Source organism: Halichoeres trimaculatus, unplaced genomic scaffold, assembly GCF_033239565.1.
Source record: "Halichoeres trimaculatus isolate MK-OKI-2021-1 unplaced genomic scaffold, fHalTri1.1 fHalTri1_scaffold_1, whole genome shotgun sequence".
In the NCBI taxonomy this organism is placed as follows: domain Eukaryota; kingdom Metazoa; phylum Chordata; class Actinopteri; order Labriformes; family Labridae; genus Halichoeres; species Halichoeres trimaculatus.
The window spans coordinates 38,932,258-38,951,775 of NW_027437179.1; the positions used below are offsets into that span (position 1 = coordinate 38,932,258).

The window sequence follows — 19,518 nt, forward strand, 5'->3', positions numbered from 1 at the left end:
TGTCCAAACGGCTCCGGTAATGTCAACATGAACTCAAGAAAAAATGTGTGTGTGTAAGTGTGTGAGAGCCAGGTGAGAGAGCATTCATCAGGAGCAGGAGAAAGGTGTGTTTGCCCCCCCCTCGCTCACACACTCACACACATTTGCACCTGGCTGGCTGAGGATAATGTGATGGATTCAAGGCAGGGGCTGATGGTGGGGGATCCAGGACAGTCAGCTGCTGACAGACAGAGACTGGACGGTGTTGTTGTTGTTGATTAAGTCTCTCAGGGACTGTCCTTTTATCTTTGTACTTTGCTGTGTGCACATTTCTTTCATGTAGTTTTTTCCTTTGGACATGTTTTCAACCCCTGACTATGATTTTCTTCAAAGACCAGTCTTTCTCTCGGTATTTACTACACATGGCACACAAAAGTACAGGTATTTAAGTTTGTCACATTTGTTAGAAACATACATTTGTAGGATAGGGGGCAAAGCTAATGATGTGAGTTTTCCTCTGCCAATGCCAAACAGCTGATTCTGCCTCCGACCCTTTTAACTCCTGTGACCCTGAGCTTTTTGTCCAATGTGCAGTTTTTATTTCTATAATATAAGAAAGAACTAATAAGTGTAATAAATAAGGCTCGGACAATATGCTATTGTCATGATTCAATTCTATTACAATTTTTGGGGAGCTAATTCAATATAAGAAGACAAAGAGAAGGAGTGCTAACCTGGACTTGACAGTGTTAGTTTGAGGTGCTCTTTGGAAAAGGATTGAAAAGGTCCTTGAAACAAAAAGAAGAGACTCCAAGGCACTCTTAATATTATTAAAATGCCTTTATTTAATTGGCAGGGTCATGTGGACCTTAAAAACAAACTTCAACGCGTTTCGGCATCAAGCCTTCATCAGGAAGTCATACAAACAGATGTTAGGCTGGGGGCCTATTACAGCCTAACATCTGTTTGTATGACTTACTGATGAAGGCTTGATGCCGAAATGCGTCAAAGTTTGTTTTTAAGGTCCACATGACCATGCCAATTAAATAAAGGCATTTTAATAGTAACTCAATATAAGTTGTGATTTTTAGCTTGATTTTTTAACACCAGAAAAAGTTCAAAAATGGTGACTATTTCAGGAGCCATATTTTCCCATAAAATGCTCATCACGTGAGTCAGAGAGAAACATTTAACCCTCTGTGGTGGAATATTTATATTGCTTTATGACTTTTCTCAGTTAATTCTCTAAATTGCCTCTATATGAGTCACAATAATACCTGTATTTGCCTTTGAGTTATCTGTACACAGAGACAGTTTTTTTCCTAGTCTGGGTTGGATCCGATTCACATGTTCTTATCTCCTTGAACGCTGTTTCTCACACTGAGTTCCCAAGTTAGGCTGAACCCATTGGCTCATAGGTAGACATAGCAATCCAAGTCTCAAGAATACTAAATACTGAGCAAATGGACTGGTCTGTTAGAACTGACTTTGCATTACACTGGGCACCATGTGTACTGTCTGTCATTTTCTCCTCGGCCGAGCTAAATAAACTATTTCAACTTAAACCATCAGAGTCTCCTGAGTCTTCTTCATCAAGTGTCAAGATTCCTGAAATTTCCTCAACACCCTCTCCTGGAGAAAAGTGGTAACTTTTTTACAATCCAGTTTATAAACAATGACTGAAATAAAGAGTTTGTCAGCGCCACGCACTATGCCGTACTTAGCTGCCACTCCAGTCAGTCGTTGTAGTCACACAGCACATGTTGCTCACAGCTCCGCCTACTCATGGCTGTAAGGGCCCATTTATCCTGTCTTTACATACTTTGCAAACAATGTTACTGTCACTGCTCAGCATCCTTTATGTTGCCATTGCTGTTGACCAAAACAGGAGGAGGAGGAGTAATTGACCTATGGCTAAGTCCCGCCCACAAACACAAGGAGCCAATCACAGTGCGCAAAGCCTTCCAATACACTCGGACATTCTCTGCCCCGTATGTTCATCGTCTCCATCTGCTCTAAGGTAAGCTGACATTGTATCTGAGGCAGAATATTGTGACTTTGCTGTAAAGTAATGTAAAATTAGCTTTAACACTCGAGATTTTCTCTAATGTTAGCTAAAGTTAGCCTAACGTTAGCTCCTAGCTGTGTTGTTCATCATGTCTCTTTGTTTGTTGAGAGTCCATTTTGTTCTAGTTTTTGTTCTTTGGTGATCGTACATCATTGTTAGCTGTTGTCCACAACGCTCTATTTCAGCTAATGTTAGCTTCTGGAGCTTAGCTTTATTAGCTTATCTGTATTAGCCGAGATATCAAAGGTTGTAAAACATTGTGCTGAATGATTCAGTGTAAATCCTGTAGCTCCAGACTAACAGAGACACACTCTTGGTGAAGATGTAAATATATTTTTGTCATGACTTGTGCTGATCCTCCATCTTGTTGTGTAAGATGCTGATGCTAGCCACAATTTAGTCTGTAACTGAAACTTTTTATCGACCTTCTCAACAATGAAGTGATCAAAATATCCCTCCAATAAGGACTTTAGAGTCTTTTGGTGACTTCTAGATGATATGTGATCTTTCTATCTCCAAAAACGCTAACGATCCTCTCGGAGGAAGGAGTTCCTTATCAACTCACAAAGTTTTTCCTCAACAAGTTCCGCCATCGTTATTTCTTCTTCATGTTTCACTAAAGCCACATATCGGGTAGTAACAGCAACACTGCCCCCACTGTTCCTGGTGGTACTGCTCCGTTTAGTCGGTTGAACAAATCCCTCTGCACAAGTCTTCGTTTCTGTTTAAGGGGAGTTTAAGGGCTCAAAACAACTTGATAGCATTCATAAATTTTGTTTCTGGTTGTCTTGTTAAATCTAGTAGCTCTTACAGAAACATTAGTGTTATTTTCAGGCTGTTTCATTATCAGTTAAAAACTCTTCACAGAAGATATTATATAAAAGGTGTTACATATCATAGGAAATAACCTGAACAGGTGTTTTATTTCTGCCTCAGCAGCTGTGAGCACAAATACTCAGACTTCCTTGTGACTAAACTGAAAAATGTTTTAATTTATTCATAAATCTTTTCCAAAGTCATCAAGCCGTAATTGATATTAGAAGAAAACTCTGTGGACTCAGAGACAAATGAATGCACAAAGAAATCTTCTCCCAGAAGAAAGAAATTATGAAAACTATTAGTGTGAATATTATTAGCTGAAACTTTTTAATGCTTTTTCATCTAAGTGCAGCCTGAGACTGATGGGAAACACACTTTCTGTAATGACTCAGTGATTATAATCAGAGACTGTGCTGCGGATGGTTAACACAGCCCAGCTCTGAGGTGCCATTAACATGCACCGTGGATCTTTTTTACAACAAATCTTCATTATGATACTGGGAGAGCGAACGTCTGAGCCTGAATCTTTTCTAAAAGTTCAATTTTCCATTTCCCAAACCTCCCATTGTCCTTTGCGGAGTCATTACCACTCACTTTCTTATGACTGTAAAGCCCATTGGATGTGCTATAATGAAGCAACATGTTTCTCTCAGATGTTTGTAAGCCAGCTGAGAGTCCTGTAAACAAAAGGGAGAACACTCACCGGAAGACGTTTTTATTCTGCTGCTGCGCTGCACACTGTTCACAGTCATGGCTTTCTACTCTGGGTTATTACTGTGATCAGTTTTCTTATTCCTTTGTGTCCTTTTTTTTTATCTGTATCATCTGCTTTAAGCCCACTCTATGTGCAACAGGGCGACAGTATCTAAGACAAATCTCTATGCATATATGAAAACAGAGAAAGAAAATACTGTAGCGGCACAGAGATGAACTGAATTCTGATTGGTCACAACCAAAGTGATCAGTTCTAAAAGCACAACAGTATCACATGCTGTAACAATGCATTAAAGTGAGTTCAGCCCATTCTTCCTCTGCCTGTTGACACTGGCAAAAATAAATTTGGATAGTGATAAGAATTCATTGATACCAAAGCTCTTTTCCATTCGGCTTCTCTAACCGATTCTTTATCAATTCTTCCTGTAAATTTTCTCTGTGCAAAAAGTAGCTTTGCAGGTTTTCCGTGTCAAGAACATTTAACTGTGAGTACTAATAAATATATGGTCACTGGATTTGGATATTTCTGGATTTAAATAATAAAAAAAAAGATTGGTAAATATGGCACGTCATGTGATGTCAATGTATTGTTTTGTTGTATGTTTTTGACATAAGTAGGCCATCTAGTGTCTCGAACATTGACTGTATGATAAATAGACGTCACTCACTCCAAAACAGAGTTTTGAGGCAAAGCAACTGGACTGTAAAAAAAAATGGACGTCATCTTGCTCGGCTTGAAATGAGGTTGCCACAAAAACTGCTCCCCCTGGTGGCTGGCTGCATTATAGGTCAAAAACTCTGTCTCCCCAGTCATTCCAGATGAGCTGTGGTCAAACTTTAAAAAATGAATACACCTGGTAGAAATGTTTCTCACGTCTGATTGTTGAGTTGATTTGAAGATATCATCTGGCTGCCTTGTATTCAAGTCCTCTTTTTTCTGAAAAGTTTCTTTTCCATTAGTTATAAGAGGTTAAAAACGAGGTTTTACGTCAGGTTTAACGATGATTGACAGCTGCTGTTCATGTGAATTATTTTCAGGGATTATAAAATATTATGGGAGGGAGTGCCAAGAAGTGATTAGACTCTCGAAAGAAAAGAAAATAATAATTATTTTTTTCACCTGGCTCCACTCAGATTCTCTCTGAGTCCCTCACAGTCTCTACCTTACAGAATAGTGGCGCCTGTGACGGGGGAATTTTGGCTTCAAAACCATAGAATGATAAATGGCGGAGCCAGGCTGTCCACTCTATATTCAGGCTATGGTCTCCACACTGACAGCTATAGAGTGCCCAATCAGAATCAGATGAGCTGACTTAAAAAAAAATTGTGTGTTTGATGTGTATGTGTTTTCTGGTCTTTCTGCAACCAGCCTCAAACAGACGATCAATGAACTGCAGATCTCATGTTTTAGACCAGAGTTGCCCGCTTGGTCTCAAAGTTGTTATAGCAATGCTTTAAGTTGTTTGTAGCCTTGAGCTTGACATAATTAAGCTTAAGTTAGCCGTGAGCCTGCACGTACCTCTTCTCCTATATTCCTGTATGGAAAACATTTACCTGTGTGGATTTTGAACTTAGAGTTTTCAGTGTTGTTCACAAAAAGTCACTGTAGTATGTTCCAGTGATGAAAGTTGAAATCATGTTTAAAAACTGAAGTTAAATTGATGTATGCTAACCCCTAGCATATCAAAGCAATATTCCAGATATGTTAGCATATCAAGCTAGCTCAAAGTTTTCGATATCATTTCTGGTAAATAAGAAAATGTATAACATGTAGACTGTAATGTATTGTTATTGATACACATCCCTAGGCAAAAATGTTCCTGTATCCAACTCTCAAGGCCTGAGAGTCTAAAAGTAACAGCAGTTAGTGAGCAAAAATGTAAGAGCAGCTTGTGAGAGGAGCAACACACTGTCCTGCAATCCAGACAACAGTATTAACACCAAAAGTGGTAGCAGTAGCATTCACTACCTTTGTCTTATTTATGTGAAAAGCTCAGAGAAAAGAAAATCTGAACGAGGACAGAAATATTTCTGAAGAAATCCTGTTCACCTCATGTAACATCACTTCGAAAAGAAATGTTGAGAAATCTCTGCTTCCTGTCGGCGTCTTTGGCTCGTTTGCTCTGAGGACAGAAGACATATTGCAACTCTGTCTCCCTGTTGAAGGAGCACCATCTCTGCTGTGGCCCCCAACGTTTGGGTTCTTTCTCACAGGTTTTCTTCCCCACACGGCCAGCTGGTCTGACACACACACACACACACACACACACACTTGTGCTCCCTATCTCCCTCCATCTGCTCCTCTCCTGTATTTACAGCCACACATTTCCCTCTGCATGCTGCCAGACTACCTGCCAAGTGGGAAAATGACTGGATGCTTTATCTCTGTCTCCATCCCATGCAGATGTCCAAGACGGATACGAGAAAAAAGGTTTGGAAACGTGGGAAGAATTTTTTCCATGATTGAAAACTTTACTCATTGGTTAGGAGATAAAAAATAGAGCCTTTACCGTCCTTTTATCTTATCCTCATATTCATATTCATTCACAGAAAGACACACATATTCGAGAAATGACACAACCGTACCAACCTCCCATTCAGATTCAGGTCAGCAAAATAAGCTGTGACCATGTGGAGCAGGAAAAAAGTCTTGAAGTTTTTATTTTGAAAACCCCACTGGTTGGAAATGTAACATTTCACTGATGTAGCCTGATCAAAAACTGTCTTCTGTGAAAAAAAAATGTTTTTGCAATGAGGAGAAGACTCACCATAAGGTTCTGGTCCTGGAGAAGCTTTTGTCAACCCTGGAAAGACACAAAAGGGAAGTAGATTATTGTTATTGAGCCACAGGGATGATGGTGCTTTACTTCAAGAGGATAAAACATCAACAGGCTGAAACACAGAAAAACGTGTTACAAATCATTCAATGGGATTATAAAACTGTAAATACAAACTACGAGAAACACTCTTGTTGTGTTTATCTTCAGACCTCAGGGTGAGATTTTCCTACTTAATAACAGCCGATAAGAATCCATATACTAGTTAAAATTTTAAAAAACCCGCAGATGAACATTAAAAGGCCGGTAAGTGTTTCTTGTCCACAAATTTGTGAACCATGAGCCTTTCATCAGGAGAAACAAGGGTCTAAATTTAGTTATGAGGTAAAAAAAAAAAAATCATAAATATTGTTTTTTTTTTTTCGCCTGTCAAAGTTGTTTCAGGTTTTTTAAAATGGCTTCAACAGGTGTCATTTTTCCTCAAGCACTTTACTCCTCTTAAGTGTCAGTAAATTAGTCTGCAGTGCAACAAAATACCATCATAACCAGCACAGGCTGAATGCCTCTCCTCCTTTGCTTTCCTTTTTGTTCAACAACCTTCGTTGTTTTCTTACTGCTAGGGATGGGTACCAAATTAGGTTCTTTTATAGGTACCAACCAAATTCTGTCAAAAGTACCTGATACCGATTGACGTAAAATCAAAAGGGGCCATGTTTAGGTACCCAAACACATCCTTGTGGCTGTAAGGGAGTGGAAGAGTGGGTGATTTTCCATGCTGGACATGAACACAGCATTACAAGTTTATATATTGAAGAACAAGTATGTTAAATTGAAAAATATACATATTTTATTACTAAACAAATTGATATTTTTTACCACATAAACACAAAAAAGTACAGAAAATTGGTACCGTTGAGTACCGGTACCCATTGCCAGGTACAGGGCATTGGTACCATATTGCTGCCCTCTACTGGTCTGGTGGTGTGCTGCAATGAGGGATGGGTACCCTTCACATTTGAAACAATACGATACCAATGCCCAGTACCTGGCAATCAGTACTGGTTCTCAACTGTACCAATTTTCTGTACTTTTTCTGTGTGTTTATGTGGTTAAAATATTTATTTTTTTTATAATCAAATATCAAAAGTTTTTCAATTTTACATATTTATTTCTCAATATATAAACTAGCAATGCTGAGTTCATGACCAGCATGGAAAACTGTCTACTCTCCCATTCCCTCACAGTTAAGAGGATGCGTTTAGGTATCAAAACATGGAACCATTTGATTTAACGTGAATCGGTACTCGGTACTCGGTACTACAGACATAATTTGATAAAAGTAACTGGGTACCCATCTTTAGCTGCAATTAATTTATTTTTCCTCTAAACGTCACTGGCCTGATTTGCATTTCTATCCAAATCATAAGCCCATGGTTGGGAACGCAGACACAGGAACCGAGTAGTTCCTGGTAATGTTTTATCAGGAACCAAAAGGCTGCAAGGGTTTTGGAGTTGTTACCAACCATGGAATCTGAGAGACTATTTCTATTGCTGGATAAAAATGAAATTTTCTAAATTTATGTTTAAATGTTTTGTTTTTCCTTTTTTTCAATTTGTAGCTGGATAATAAATTAGGTAATGTACAGTGAACGGGTTGTTATAAAAATAGCAACTCTGACTTGCTGGGTTCATGTCTGAGTCTTCTGTAGAAATCTGGCAGAAGAAACCAGTATTTGGTAAAAGTCTTACATAAAACTCCTGTGATTGCTCTCTGGGTAAACACTTCCAACCACAGATAACACCAGCAGAAGAGAAAACGTCTAATAAAAGTTATTTATGTTCTCCTCCAGCTCCTGGGGGAAATATGTGGCGCAGCTTAATGGCCCACATTTTTTACCTACCAGTTGCTCACTTTGTTTATCTACAAATTATTAATGGAAAGAGCTGTCTGCGACTGCGGAGACTGGAAACAGCGGTGGTGAGAACACTGAAACCAAATGAACCCAGTAAGAGCTGTAAAACCCAGAATGATCCAAAAGGTGTTCAAACAATCCCAGAGAAGCAGGACGGTGATTCTCCCTGACACTGCGGCTGTTTCCACATCAGAGTTGATCATTTGATCCGTTGTTACAACAGGATTATTGAGACAGTTTGTAACGCTCTGCCTCCATGAAGCCAAACAAATATAAACCTTACAGCAGCTCCTTTCCTCTCCTCCAGCTCCTTTCTGAGCTGCTCCTCCTGCCAACTGCACACTCAGTACCTCCACAGTGTTTCAGAGATGAGAACAGCAGCTGGCAGATGTGCTGTGAAGGCTGATGGATGGATGGATGGAGTGTTGGAGCCTTGAATTGTCTGAATGGTGTGGAGGCCAAAAAGTTTTCACATGGAACTGAGTCCAAACATTAATTTTTAAAAATTAAAGTGTAAACAAAGAACACATCAAGCTGACACTCTGCTACTATAGCGCCAAAAGTAAAGCTGATGTCAGGACAGAGCAAACTTTTCTTCTCTTTCCGTATAACATGTGTGTATGAAGATTCATCATTAAGCAGCAGTTCACGTTTGATCAAATTATGATGTTTAAATCTGGCTGAATGAGATGCTAAGATGCATGTTTGGTTAGGTAAATGTTTAAAAAAGTTTAGGGATGGATTACAAAATGTCAGAGATGAAAATGAATTATTAACTCGTATATACATTTGCTCAGTGTCAGTAAATCAGCTGTTGAATGATTGTTTGCTGGGTGGATAGATGGTTGAATGGATGGATGGATGGATGGATGGATGGATGGATGGATGGATGGATGGGTGGATAGATGGTTGGATGGATGGATGGATGGATGGATGGATGGATGGATGGATGGATGGGTGGATAGATGGTTGGATGGATGGATGGATGGATGGATGGATGGATGGATGGATGGATGGATGGGTGGATAGATGGATGGATGGTTGGATGGATGGATGGATGGATGGATGGATGGATGGATGGATGGATGGATGGATGGATGGATGGATGGATGGGTGGATAGATGGTTGGATGGATGGATGGATGGATGGATGGATGGATGGATGGATGGATGAAAGAATGGATGGATGGATGGATGGATGGATGGATGGATGGATGGATGGATGGATGGATGGATGAAAGAATGGATGGATGGATGGATGGATGGATGGATGGATGGATGGATGGATGGATGGATGGGTGGATAGATGGATGGATGGTTGGATGGATGGATGGATGGATGGATGGATGGATGGATGGATGGATGGATGGATAGATGGATGGATGGATGGATGGATGGATGGATGGGTGGATGAATGGATGGTTAAATTAATAAACGGTTATATTGGATGGATGAATGGATGGGTGGATGGATGGATGGATGGATGGATGGATGGATGGATGGATGGATGGATGGATGGATGGATGGATGAATGAATGGATGGATGATTGGATGGATGAATGAATGGATGGATGATTGGATGGATGGATGGATAGCTAGATGGAAGAATGGATGGATTGATGGATGGATGGATGGATGGATAGCTAGATGGAAGAATGGATGGATGGATGGATGGATGGATGGATGGATGGATGGTTGGATGGATGGATGGATGGATAGCTAGATGGAAGAATGGATGGATGGATGGATGGTTGGATGGATGGATGGATGGATAGCTAGATGGATGGATGGATGGATGGATGGATGGATGGATGGATGGATGGATGGATGGATGGATGGATGGATGGATGGATGGGTGGATGGTTGGATAATTGATCTGGAGATGATCTGATTGATTGATGCTCAAGTTGATGGATGCATGGTTGATTTGATGGATGAATGCAGAGACAGATGGGTTTATAGATGGACAGACTGATGCATGGACAGTTTCATGGATGGATGCATGCAGTGATGGATGAATAGATGGAGGAAAAAAATGTCCTGGACCAGCAATGAAACAAATGAGTGACCCACTTGTCGCTCTGATTCAAAGAAGTGAGGGTCTCAACATTTAATACTGTGGGATTTAAAGGACATGAAATAAGAGATGTAGAGGAAGTCAGAAACACCACAGAGGTTTGGGTGTTTGTCTGTGCTGCTGTTTTAAATTTATCATCTTGTTCCCTCCTCTTGTTTCCTCTGCATACTAATCATGCAGCCCCCAGTTCTCCCACCTGGATTAATCTGAAGCAAGCCCACCAAGCACTCGCTGGCTGTCCACAATCAATCCTCTGATAATCACCACTTATCCTTTTCCTTCCCCGGGCTCAGCCAATTAAATCATCACTGTTGTCATTCAGTGCAAACACACTCACAGACACTCACCCTGCCTGTGTGTGAAACAACAAAACCAAGAAAACAAAAAGGGTAATTGTGGCGTTTCTTTCGACAGAGCGATAATCATCCACTGAAGACGAGTGGAAGCGAGCCGCGCGAGAGGAATGTGTCACTGAGACTCAATTTCAGCGGAGTGTGAGGTCACAGCCGGGTCAGTGGAGTAAACCGTCTACCTTCACACACAAACACCTCCTGTCTCCTCCTCTCCTGGACTTTCTGAGTCTGAACGTTTCACAACCAAAGTGACTTTGCTGTGTCCGACATGAGAGTGCTGCAAAAACCAACAAAGTCCTCCTCTCCAGTCGGTTTCCTCCCATAACTGTTGACATTGACACAAAGACAGAGCATTGATTATTCCTTCCACATACTCTGTCTCATGAAAAAGCTTTCAAAAAGATAAATGGGATTCCTGGCAATGTCACAAGATATTAAGATTCACCCAAGGAGAGAAGAAAGAGGTATGGGATGAGTTCAAAGGCAACACTGACTGCACATCTTCTCTGATTTACCGTTTCCTATCTGAAGAAAATTCAGAGAGGAGCATCTTATTAAGTTATCAACATTACTTATTAATGCACAGGAAGGTTTGAGATGTGAAGAGGAAAAACAGAGCAAGGCTTTCTACCTTTAAAGCAGCAGTGACTTTGTTTACCCTCTGCGTATGATCTACAGTCTCAGTAAAAGTGGGGAAAGAGTTTTAGTGGAAGGAATCCTTCACTTTCAAACCATCATCAGTTTTTACAGATGACCAAGACTCTTTCCTGTGTGTTTACAGTCCAAACAGGAAGATGAAAGGAGTCAGCTGTCTCAGTTATAAAGCTGTGGATCAGAAGGTTGGGGGTTCAATCCCAGCTCCCACAGTTTCATGCAAAAGTGACATTTGGTGAGGCACAGACGAGCTTCTTATCAATAAATCTTGTACCACTGGAAAGCCTGTTTTTTTCTCTTTAAATGATGCCACATTATAGAGTGATTATTTGTTTATCAACAATGGTGGATGCACGCGCAACTTTGGTGCAGAAGCACTGCAGAGTATATTTGTTCGTCAACCAACAACGCAAAACACATTTTTTGAGATCAGCAAGTGGACAGATATTAGGTGGACAGACGTTTTTAGCTGAGAAATCCAGCGTGTACCCAGAGAGGAATTTAAACACACAACTGTCACTCTGCTCATGACTGCATTATCTGTGGACACAGTCTGCTGAGTCTGAGACCCGATTCATAATAAAAGAACCAGTAAACTACGTCCAGAGTTAATTATTCACCCACAGACGTTGTTGGTGTTTCAGTGTTAAGTGTGACCCTATTAACTGGTGACTCTCGGCCGTTAATCACTGACACTGTCGGCTGAGAGTCACCAGTTAGCATGGTCGCTATTAACTCAAAAACACCGGTTGCTCTATGATGGTCAAAACTTGGTAGACGTTGCCTCAGTTGTATAGTATCGCTTCTAAAAACTGACCACCGAAACACCGTACATTTTTATGCTGATAACAGGTTGAATTTAGTGTTTAAAAAACGCTAACTTGTCTGAATGAATGGAGCTAAACGCTGCTTCTGTGGTCAAGATGCGTGCACAGCTTTATGATGACGTAGACTGATAATCCCTCTATTGGGAACATGAATTTGAAGGATGGGCAGCAGAGCTGAGTTCGTTGGTTGGCCCATCAAAAATCTGCCAAATCTTCTCTGCTCATCCCAGACAATTCTGCTGTTGACTCTTGCTTTGAGCACCTGGGGGTCCAACAACATACTGTGGCAGGTATTTGCAAGATGTTATTCACTTAGAGTGAATACTTTTAAAGTACTGACCAATTCTGTCTCCAGTACCAATTCATGTACAATTCAATGTAACCATGTTTAGGTATCTAAATGCATCTTTGTGACTGTGAGAGAGTGGGAGAGAAGGAGATTTTCCATGCTGGACATGAACACAGCATTGCAAGGTGGTATATCAACAAATAAAAATGTCAAATTGAAAAACTTGGAGATTTTATTGTTAAACAAATTCATATTTATCACCACATAATCACACAGAAATTTGGTACAGTTGAATACTGATACTGATTGCCAGGTACCAGGCAAATGTGAAAGGTACCCTATTTGCACTATAGCTGCGTTTCCACCAAGCAGTACGGGTCGGTTCAGTACGGTTTGGGACGGTTTGGGACAGTAAAGTCTCATCCCGTTTGCGTTTCCACAGCAAACTGTGCCCTCTCGTGGTGGGCGGGGTGTAAGCCGGATGCCGGAAGCCACAGCTGGTAAACAATAGCGCGATGCCGTAGCAGCTTACCCCGCTATTAAATCCAACGAAGAAGAAAACGTGACACAGTAAACAAAGAGCACGGATGGATGACATGCAGCATTTCGTCCTCTCTGTGATTTTCATGTTACTCTCTGTTACAAAGTTCAATCAAGCTTCGTTTCAGAGAAGTCTGTGTGCCACCAGGAGAAATGCAGCCGCTGTCGGGGTGAGTGACGATTCTTTTGACCAATCAACCGTCTGCAGTGTGTTGCTCCACCTCCCGAGAGCGGATCAGTTCAGTCTGGCACCCATACGAAAGGGTCCCAAAAAGTGGGACGGCTCGTCTCGGTTTTTAGGGATCCGTCCCGGGATGAGTCTGTGGAAACGCCGCTAAAAGCGCACCGTACCGAGACGAACCGACCCGGACTGCTTGGTGGAAACGCGGCTTATGTCATCACCCATAGGTGCAACAATGCAACAAATGCTTATTTGCTTTCATGATGTCACCCTTTGCTTTGGCCTTATTGACCTTCCCCAGAATTCATCTGGATTGGCAGAGGACTGAATATCTGATAAAATTACATTACATTACATTACATTACATTCATTACAATGAAAACCCATAACTGTGCTTTCTTCAGTCTCCACTCAGTATCATGGGAAAATTCTCAACCCCTCATCTCCTTCTTTGCAAGTGAGGTCCTGGTTTGACTTCATATCAGAGGCTGTGTAGCTCTTCCCTTTAACCTTTCACCAGAAATAAACTCATAAAACCAAGGGCTAAGGGGTACACTTGGGATTGGCCTTGAATCTGCAAAAAAATGTTGGTATTATAAGTGTTAAATCTGCAATACACAATTTTGGTCTTATTTTTCTAATATTATAAGGTAAGTTTGTGTCAGTCCAGGTAAAAAAAACTTTTCCATTCTACTTTAAACTAAATCAGCGTAACACAGGCTGGGTCACATGTCGCAAAAAAGAAAGGGTCTGATCCCTCGTTTACATTCTTTATTTATCGACAAAATCTATCACCAGGAAGTAGGAGGGAAAAATAACTTTTTTAAGTAAAATTCAAGATCTGGAAGATTTCAGAGTTTTAACACTAAACTAACAGACTGCTCCTTTAATCAGAGGTCAAAGCCTCATTAGCATGACCACACCACAGTGTGTCAGGATAGAGTTGAGAGGTCGAACCAGTGCAGCTGTATAATCTGTGGGTCTGTTACTGCAGCTCCATAAACCCCTCGCCCAGCTCTTTAATGCCTCCTCTCCTCCTGTCTCTCCTCCTCTTTCCTCCACTGTGCCCGTTAAAAAAATATTGGATGAAGTTGTAAGAGAGAGGATGGGATGATGTAAGGAACTGTAACAGTATCTCTGCAGTGTTTCTGACATCAAACATGTTATTGCATGAAGCTTTGGCTTAACTCACAGCTCTTGTTTCTGTCGCTGGAGAAATCTCATCTTTGGAGATGAGAGGGAAACGCATCTGGCGTGCAAACAAAACAGAGACGTTACGTGTGCTGCAGGTGAGCGCTCGGCTGTTTGTTTTGAGTGTCGAGAATGGAAATATGAGTTTGCCAGTCAGCGCCACGGTTGGTGAGTATCCCCCTGCTGACACAGGCAACACGCTGTTTTGGTGTTAACAGTGAGGAGTGAGAAACAGAGCGGCGCATAAACAGCTACACCTCCATGTTCAGTGGGGACATGTGACACTCTCTCAGGCAAGGACACACACAAACAGGCAGAGGGTGAAAAAACAGGCGCGGTACTTGAAGTGTTTTGAAGAACTGAAAGGTGACTTTTTGGGACTAGCCTTGAAAAACAGGATGGTTATAGGATAAACATGCAGATACACTTCTGAGGAACAAGGAAAACATGACAAGAATTTCAGGGATTTATTCAACACAAAAATAATTTTGCCTTGTCTAATGACAAAGTTTGCAGCCATAGTGAGATCTACGCTAACCGGCGACTTCATTAGGTAGACCTTGCTGGTACCGGGTTGGACCCCCTTTTGCCTTCAGAACTGCCTTAATCCTTGGTGTCATAGATTCAACAAGGTCCTGGAAACATTCCTCAGAGAGTTTGGTCCATATTGTCATGATAGCATCACACAGTTGCTGCAGATTTGTCGTCTGAACATCCATGATGAGAATCTCCCGTTCCACCACATCCCAAAGGTGCTCTATTGGATTGAGATCTGGGGACTGTGGAGGACATTTGAGTACAGGGAACTCATTGTCATGTTGAAGAAAGCAGTCTGAGATGATTCCAGCTTTATGACATGGAGCGTTATCCTGCTGGAAGTAGCCATCAGAAGATGGGTACACTGTGCTCATAAAGGGATGGACATGGTCAGCAACAATACTCGGGTAGGCTGTGGACTTTTTTTTTTCTTTTTTTTTTCCTTTCTTTTTTTTTCTTTTTTCTTCTTTTTTCTCTTTTTTCTTTTTTTTTCTTTTTTCTCTTTTTTCTTTCTTCCTTTTTTTTCCTTTTTTCTTTTTTCTCTTTTTTTTCTTTTTTTTTCTTTTTTTTTTTTTTACCTTTTTTCTTTTTTCTCTTTTTTTGTTTTGACACCCTTGTTTTTCTTTTTTTTCTTTTTTTTTTTTTTTCCTTTTCCTTTTTTTTTTCTGTAAACTTTAAACCATGCTCAGTTGGTACTAAGGGGCCCAAAGTGAGCCAAGAAAATATCCCCCACACCATTACACCAGCAGCAGCAGCCTGAACTGTTGATACAAGGCAGGATGGATCCATGCTTTCATGTTGTTGACTCCAAATTCTGACCCTACCATCTGAATGTGGAGCAGAAATCCAGACTCATCAGACCAGGCAACGTTTTTCCAATCTTCTATTGTCCAGTTTTGGTGTTTCTGTGTGAATTGTAGCCTCAGTTTCCTGTTCTCAGCTGACAGGAGGGTCACCCGGTGTGGTCTTCTGCTGCTGTAGCCCATCTGCCTCAAGGTTGGACGTGTTGTGTGTTCAGAGATGCTCTTCTGCAGACCTCGGTTGTAACCAGTGGTTATTTGAGTTACTGTTGCCTTTCTATCAGCTCCAACCAGTCTGTCCATTCTCCTCTGACCTCTGGCATCAACAAGGCATTTTGTCCCACAGAACTGCTGCTCACTGGATGTTTTCTCTTTTGGGACCATTCTCTGTAAACACTAGAGATGGTTGTGGGTTAAAATCCCAGTAGATCAGCAGTTTCTGAAATACTCAGACCAGTATTGAGTTGCTGCCATGTGATTGGCTGATTAGAAATTTGCATTTACAAACAGTTGGACAGGTGTGCCTGAGAAAGTGTTTGTTTCCAGTGGCTCAATCTTTCTAAAAGCCATCTCCTAACGTCTGCTTCCTCTACCACAGAGCCAAATCATTTCCTCGAGTATAGGATGCTTTAATTTGGAATGAGCTGAGATAACCTTGGTGAGTGCATTCGGTATCGATTTTTCTGTGAAATCAAACGGATTAAACTGACGGCTCTGAGAGATGCATTTGAACAGCATTAAGCATCATTCCTCTCTTCTAAGAAAAAAATAAAACACAGGATTTTTCGATTAAAAAAAAATCTTCATTAATTATGTTAAAAGTGAGGAATCAATGCTGGATGGAGCTAAATGTATTCATTAAGCTTTCTATTACAGCAGGGATGAAGGAGCATTACCATTCAGATTCTGGATTGTCAAGAGCACTTCAATAATTATCCCACATCAACACGCTCCCTGCTCGGCGTGATGGAAACAGCCTGTTGGAAACGCCGCCATGCAATCTGTGCATTGTGCAGTAAAGTTGGATTTATGTGAGATTTTCTGCAGACTGATGCGCTCGTTCCTGCTGCTCTCTGCTGCATGTGGATCTACAGAGGTGGCAGTGAACCAGAATCTCTGCAGCTAATTTAATTTTAGAGCTGACATCAAACTTTTTAGCATAATTTGACTAAAATGAAGTGACAAGCAAAGCGTTTGGGGAGAGGCAGCGTTTGGCTGGGTGCTGGGAGAACAGAGACGGAGCTGGGTGGCACCCTGATAATACAAACTGTAAACATCTAAGGCTCCTGAAATCCACAGAGGAATGGCTGATATGATGAGTTAACAGTATATCAAACGAGTATATCTAAACCATATATCTGGATTTTACTTCAACACCATGAAGGATGCTTTTACAAGAGGTGACGAGGAGAAAAACACTCCTCATCATCAAAATCCAAGTTGAAAAATTATACAAATTCACATTGTGTTCTGTTGGATTATAAAAAGCTTTTCAGTAGAGTTTCAAAATTCAAAAAGAAAAATGAAAGTGGGACAAAAAAGAAAACAAAGTAATTTATTGCAAAAAAATCTACTCTAAAATGTGGATTCGGTGTCATTTCCTGTCAGGTATTTACTCTATCATGACCTCCTGCGAGGCCTCTCACAACACGCCATCGCTGCTGAGGTTGAACACAGTAAGGGTCAATTTAAATTTCGTTGAAGTACCTGAAGGTTAGGCTCAGGTTATGCTTGACCTGCGTGGCTCTGTGTGGACCAATGACGTCATTTTGGCAGCCACGCCCCTTGCATGGCCCTTCTCAAGCGGAAAATTTCTGCGTCTCATGCCTCCGAGAATTTGTAACTTCCACACAGAGACGTGTGGATCACAGACTGTAAAGAAAAAATGGGCTTCATCTTGCTTAGCTTGAAGTAAAGGTTGCCACACAAACTGCTCCCCCTGGTGGCTGGCTGCAGTATAGGTCAAAAAATCCATCCCCCCAGTCATTCCAGATGGGCTGTGGTCAAACTTTAAAAAATTAATACACCTCATAGAAATGTTTCTCACGTCCTGATTGTTGTGGTGATCTGAACCTATCATTTGACTGCTTTGTGTTCAATTCCTTTTTTTTGAAAAGTTTAGTTTTCATTAGTTATAAGAGGTTAAAAACAAAGTTTTACGTCACGTTTAGCGATGATTGACAGCTGCTGTTCTTGTGTATTTTTTGAGAGGATTGTTATGTCAGGAGGGAGACGGTGAAGTTCTGCAACGAGAAACGTGAACCCAACGATGTGCAAACGACATTGCATCATGTAAATTAGATGACTAACATGAGGCTCTTTAGTGTGTTAGACAAAAAACACGGTATCGACCTGATTTATGAGAGAGGTAATTTTAACTTACTTCTGCTGTGATCTGGCGCTATGTGGAAAATGAAATTAACTCAACTTCCAGGGGGCAGGTGCCTCCGTTGGGGGGGAACACTGTATGATAAACAAATCCTATGATAACTGTCATAAACAAATCCTGGCTGGGGAAAAAAAAGGTCAACGTGCGCGAGGATCTTGATCACATGAAGCAGCACAACAGCGTGTTCCTCTGCAAACAGCCGCCGTGGTTTTATATTTCACGGCAAGAAAAGAACTCATGAAAACAAATGTAAACAGCATAAACAGATTCTTCTACTCAAGTTTAGTACTGTGGAAGATGTGCATTTTGGGATATACTCCCCTGCAGTTTGGGAACTTTTTCCACGTACCTAGGTATGTGGAAAAAGCAGTAGCATTCCACCTGTGTCAGCATGACTTCATACTTCTGACAAGTGCACCAGCTTTTTTCTGTCACCCTTTCTTTCACAGCTCCAGCTGTGGCTCCAGGAGCGACATGACTGTGATCGTCTCTCTCCACCCGTTCTAACTCCATCTGACGAATTTTAGCATCAGTATATTCGGGTTCATAAAGATATCCCCTTGGCTCTTTGCTAAATGTAATGTCATTTTCATTAGTGTCGTAGTCAGACATGTTATTGTTAACTTTTTTAAGTTGTATTGACGGTGATAACCCGCGCCGGTCAGCTGGATGCACCGCACGGCGCAGTGATACGCACCAGAAAGTAGTGCCAATCGATAACGGAGTCTGACTTTTTCCGGTTTGCAGTTTTATGATGCAAATTTATCACTCTTTTGAACACAAATTGTTTTGTGAGAAAAAACGCTTTATTTCCGTGACCCCAGCCATGTTGCCGGACTACTTTCGTCTGGACTAAAACTACACCAGATCTCGGGTCACAGGATGCACGTAACTACAGATGAGGATGCCATACAGGTTCATGTCAAAAAACCCAAACTATCCCTTTCAGCTGGAGGATCACACTGGCTGTCTGTCACAGACACAGGATGATCCTGAACCAAACTGGGGCCGTTACTGGAGTCCAGTAACCATCTGACGCCATCTGAGAGAGAAGAGCTTTGATAGCAAAACACGTCTTCAAAGACCTCGTCTCCTTCAACGCCACAAACTCTCTGTTTGGACTTTTTCAGAGAGCAGCAAACATGAGGCACTAAAAGAAAAGAAACTAAACCTTGACGCTCCTATCTACATTCAATTATCAGTGATAGATTTATGCAAAGACCCTTTGAATCTTCCGGACTTGTGATTTCCAACATTTACAGAAAGAGTCCAGAGTGTAGACTTGAGCAGATTTGAGCTGTTTCATTTAATTTTTTCCTTTTTTTCTTAAGTGTATAGATTAAACAATTGCTGCCCTGCTCAGCCACGATTTATTAAAACGCACAAGGATTAAAGAAATCTGTCAGTTTCT

General features: G+C 41.1%; 1 protein-coding gene across 6 annotated transcripts in view; it reads right to left on the reverse strand.

Moving 5' to 3' along the window:
* The window catches only part of rap1gapb (RAP1 GTPase activating protein b), a 248,153-nt gene that overhangs the window by 134,878 nt on the left and 93,757 nt on the right, over positions 1 to 19,518 (reverse strand). For all 6 annotated transcript variants that reach the window (XM_074669251.1, XM_074669249.1, XM_074669241.1 and 3 more), the window contains one exon: positions 6,349 to 6,384. Coding sequence is in view for 5 of the 6 variants with exons in the window: in XM_074669249.1 (XP_074525350.1) it covers positions 6,349 to 6,384 (36 nt within the window). In the remaining variant the exon portion in view is untranslated. The remainder of the gene's footprint in view (positions 1 to 6,348; positions 6,385 to 19,518) is intronic.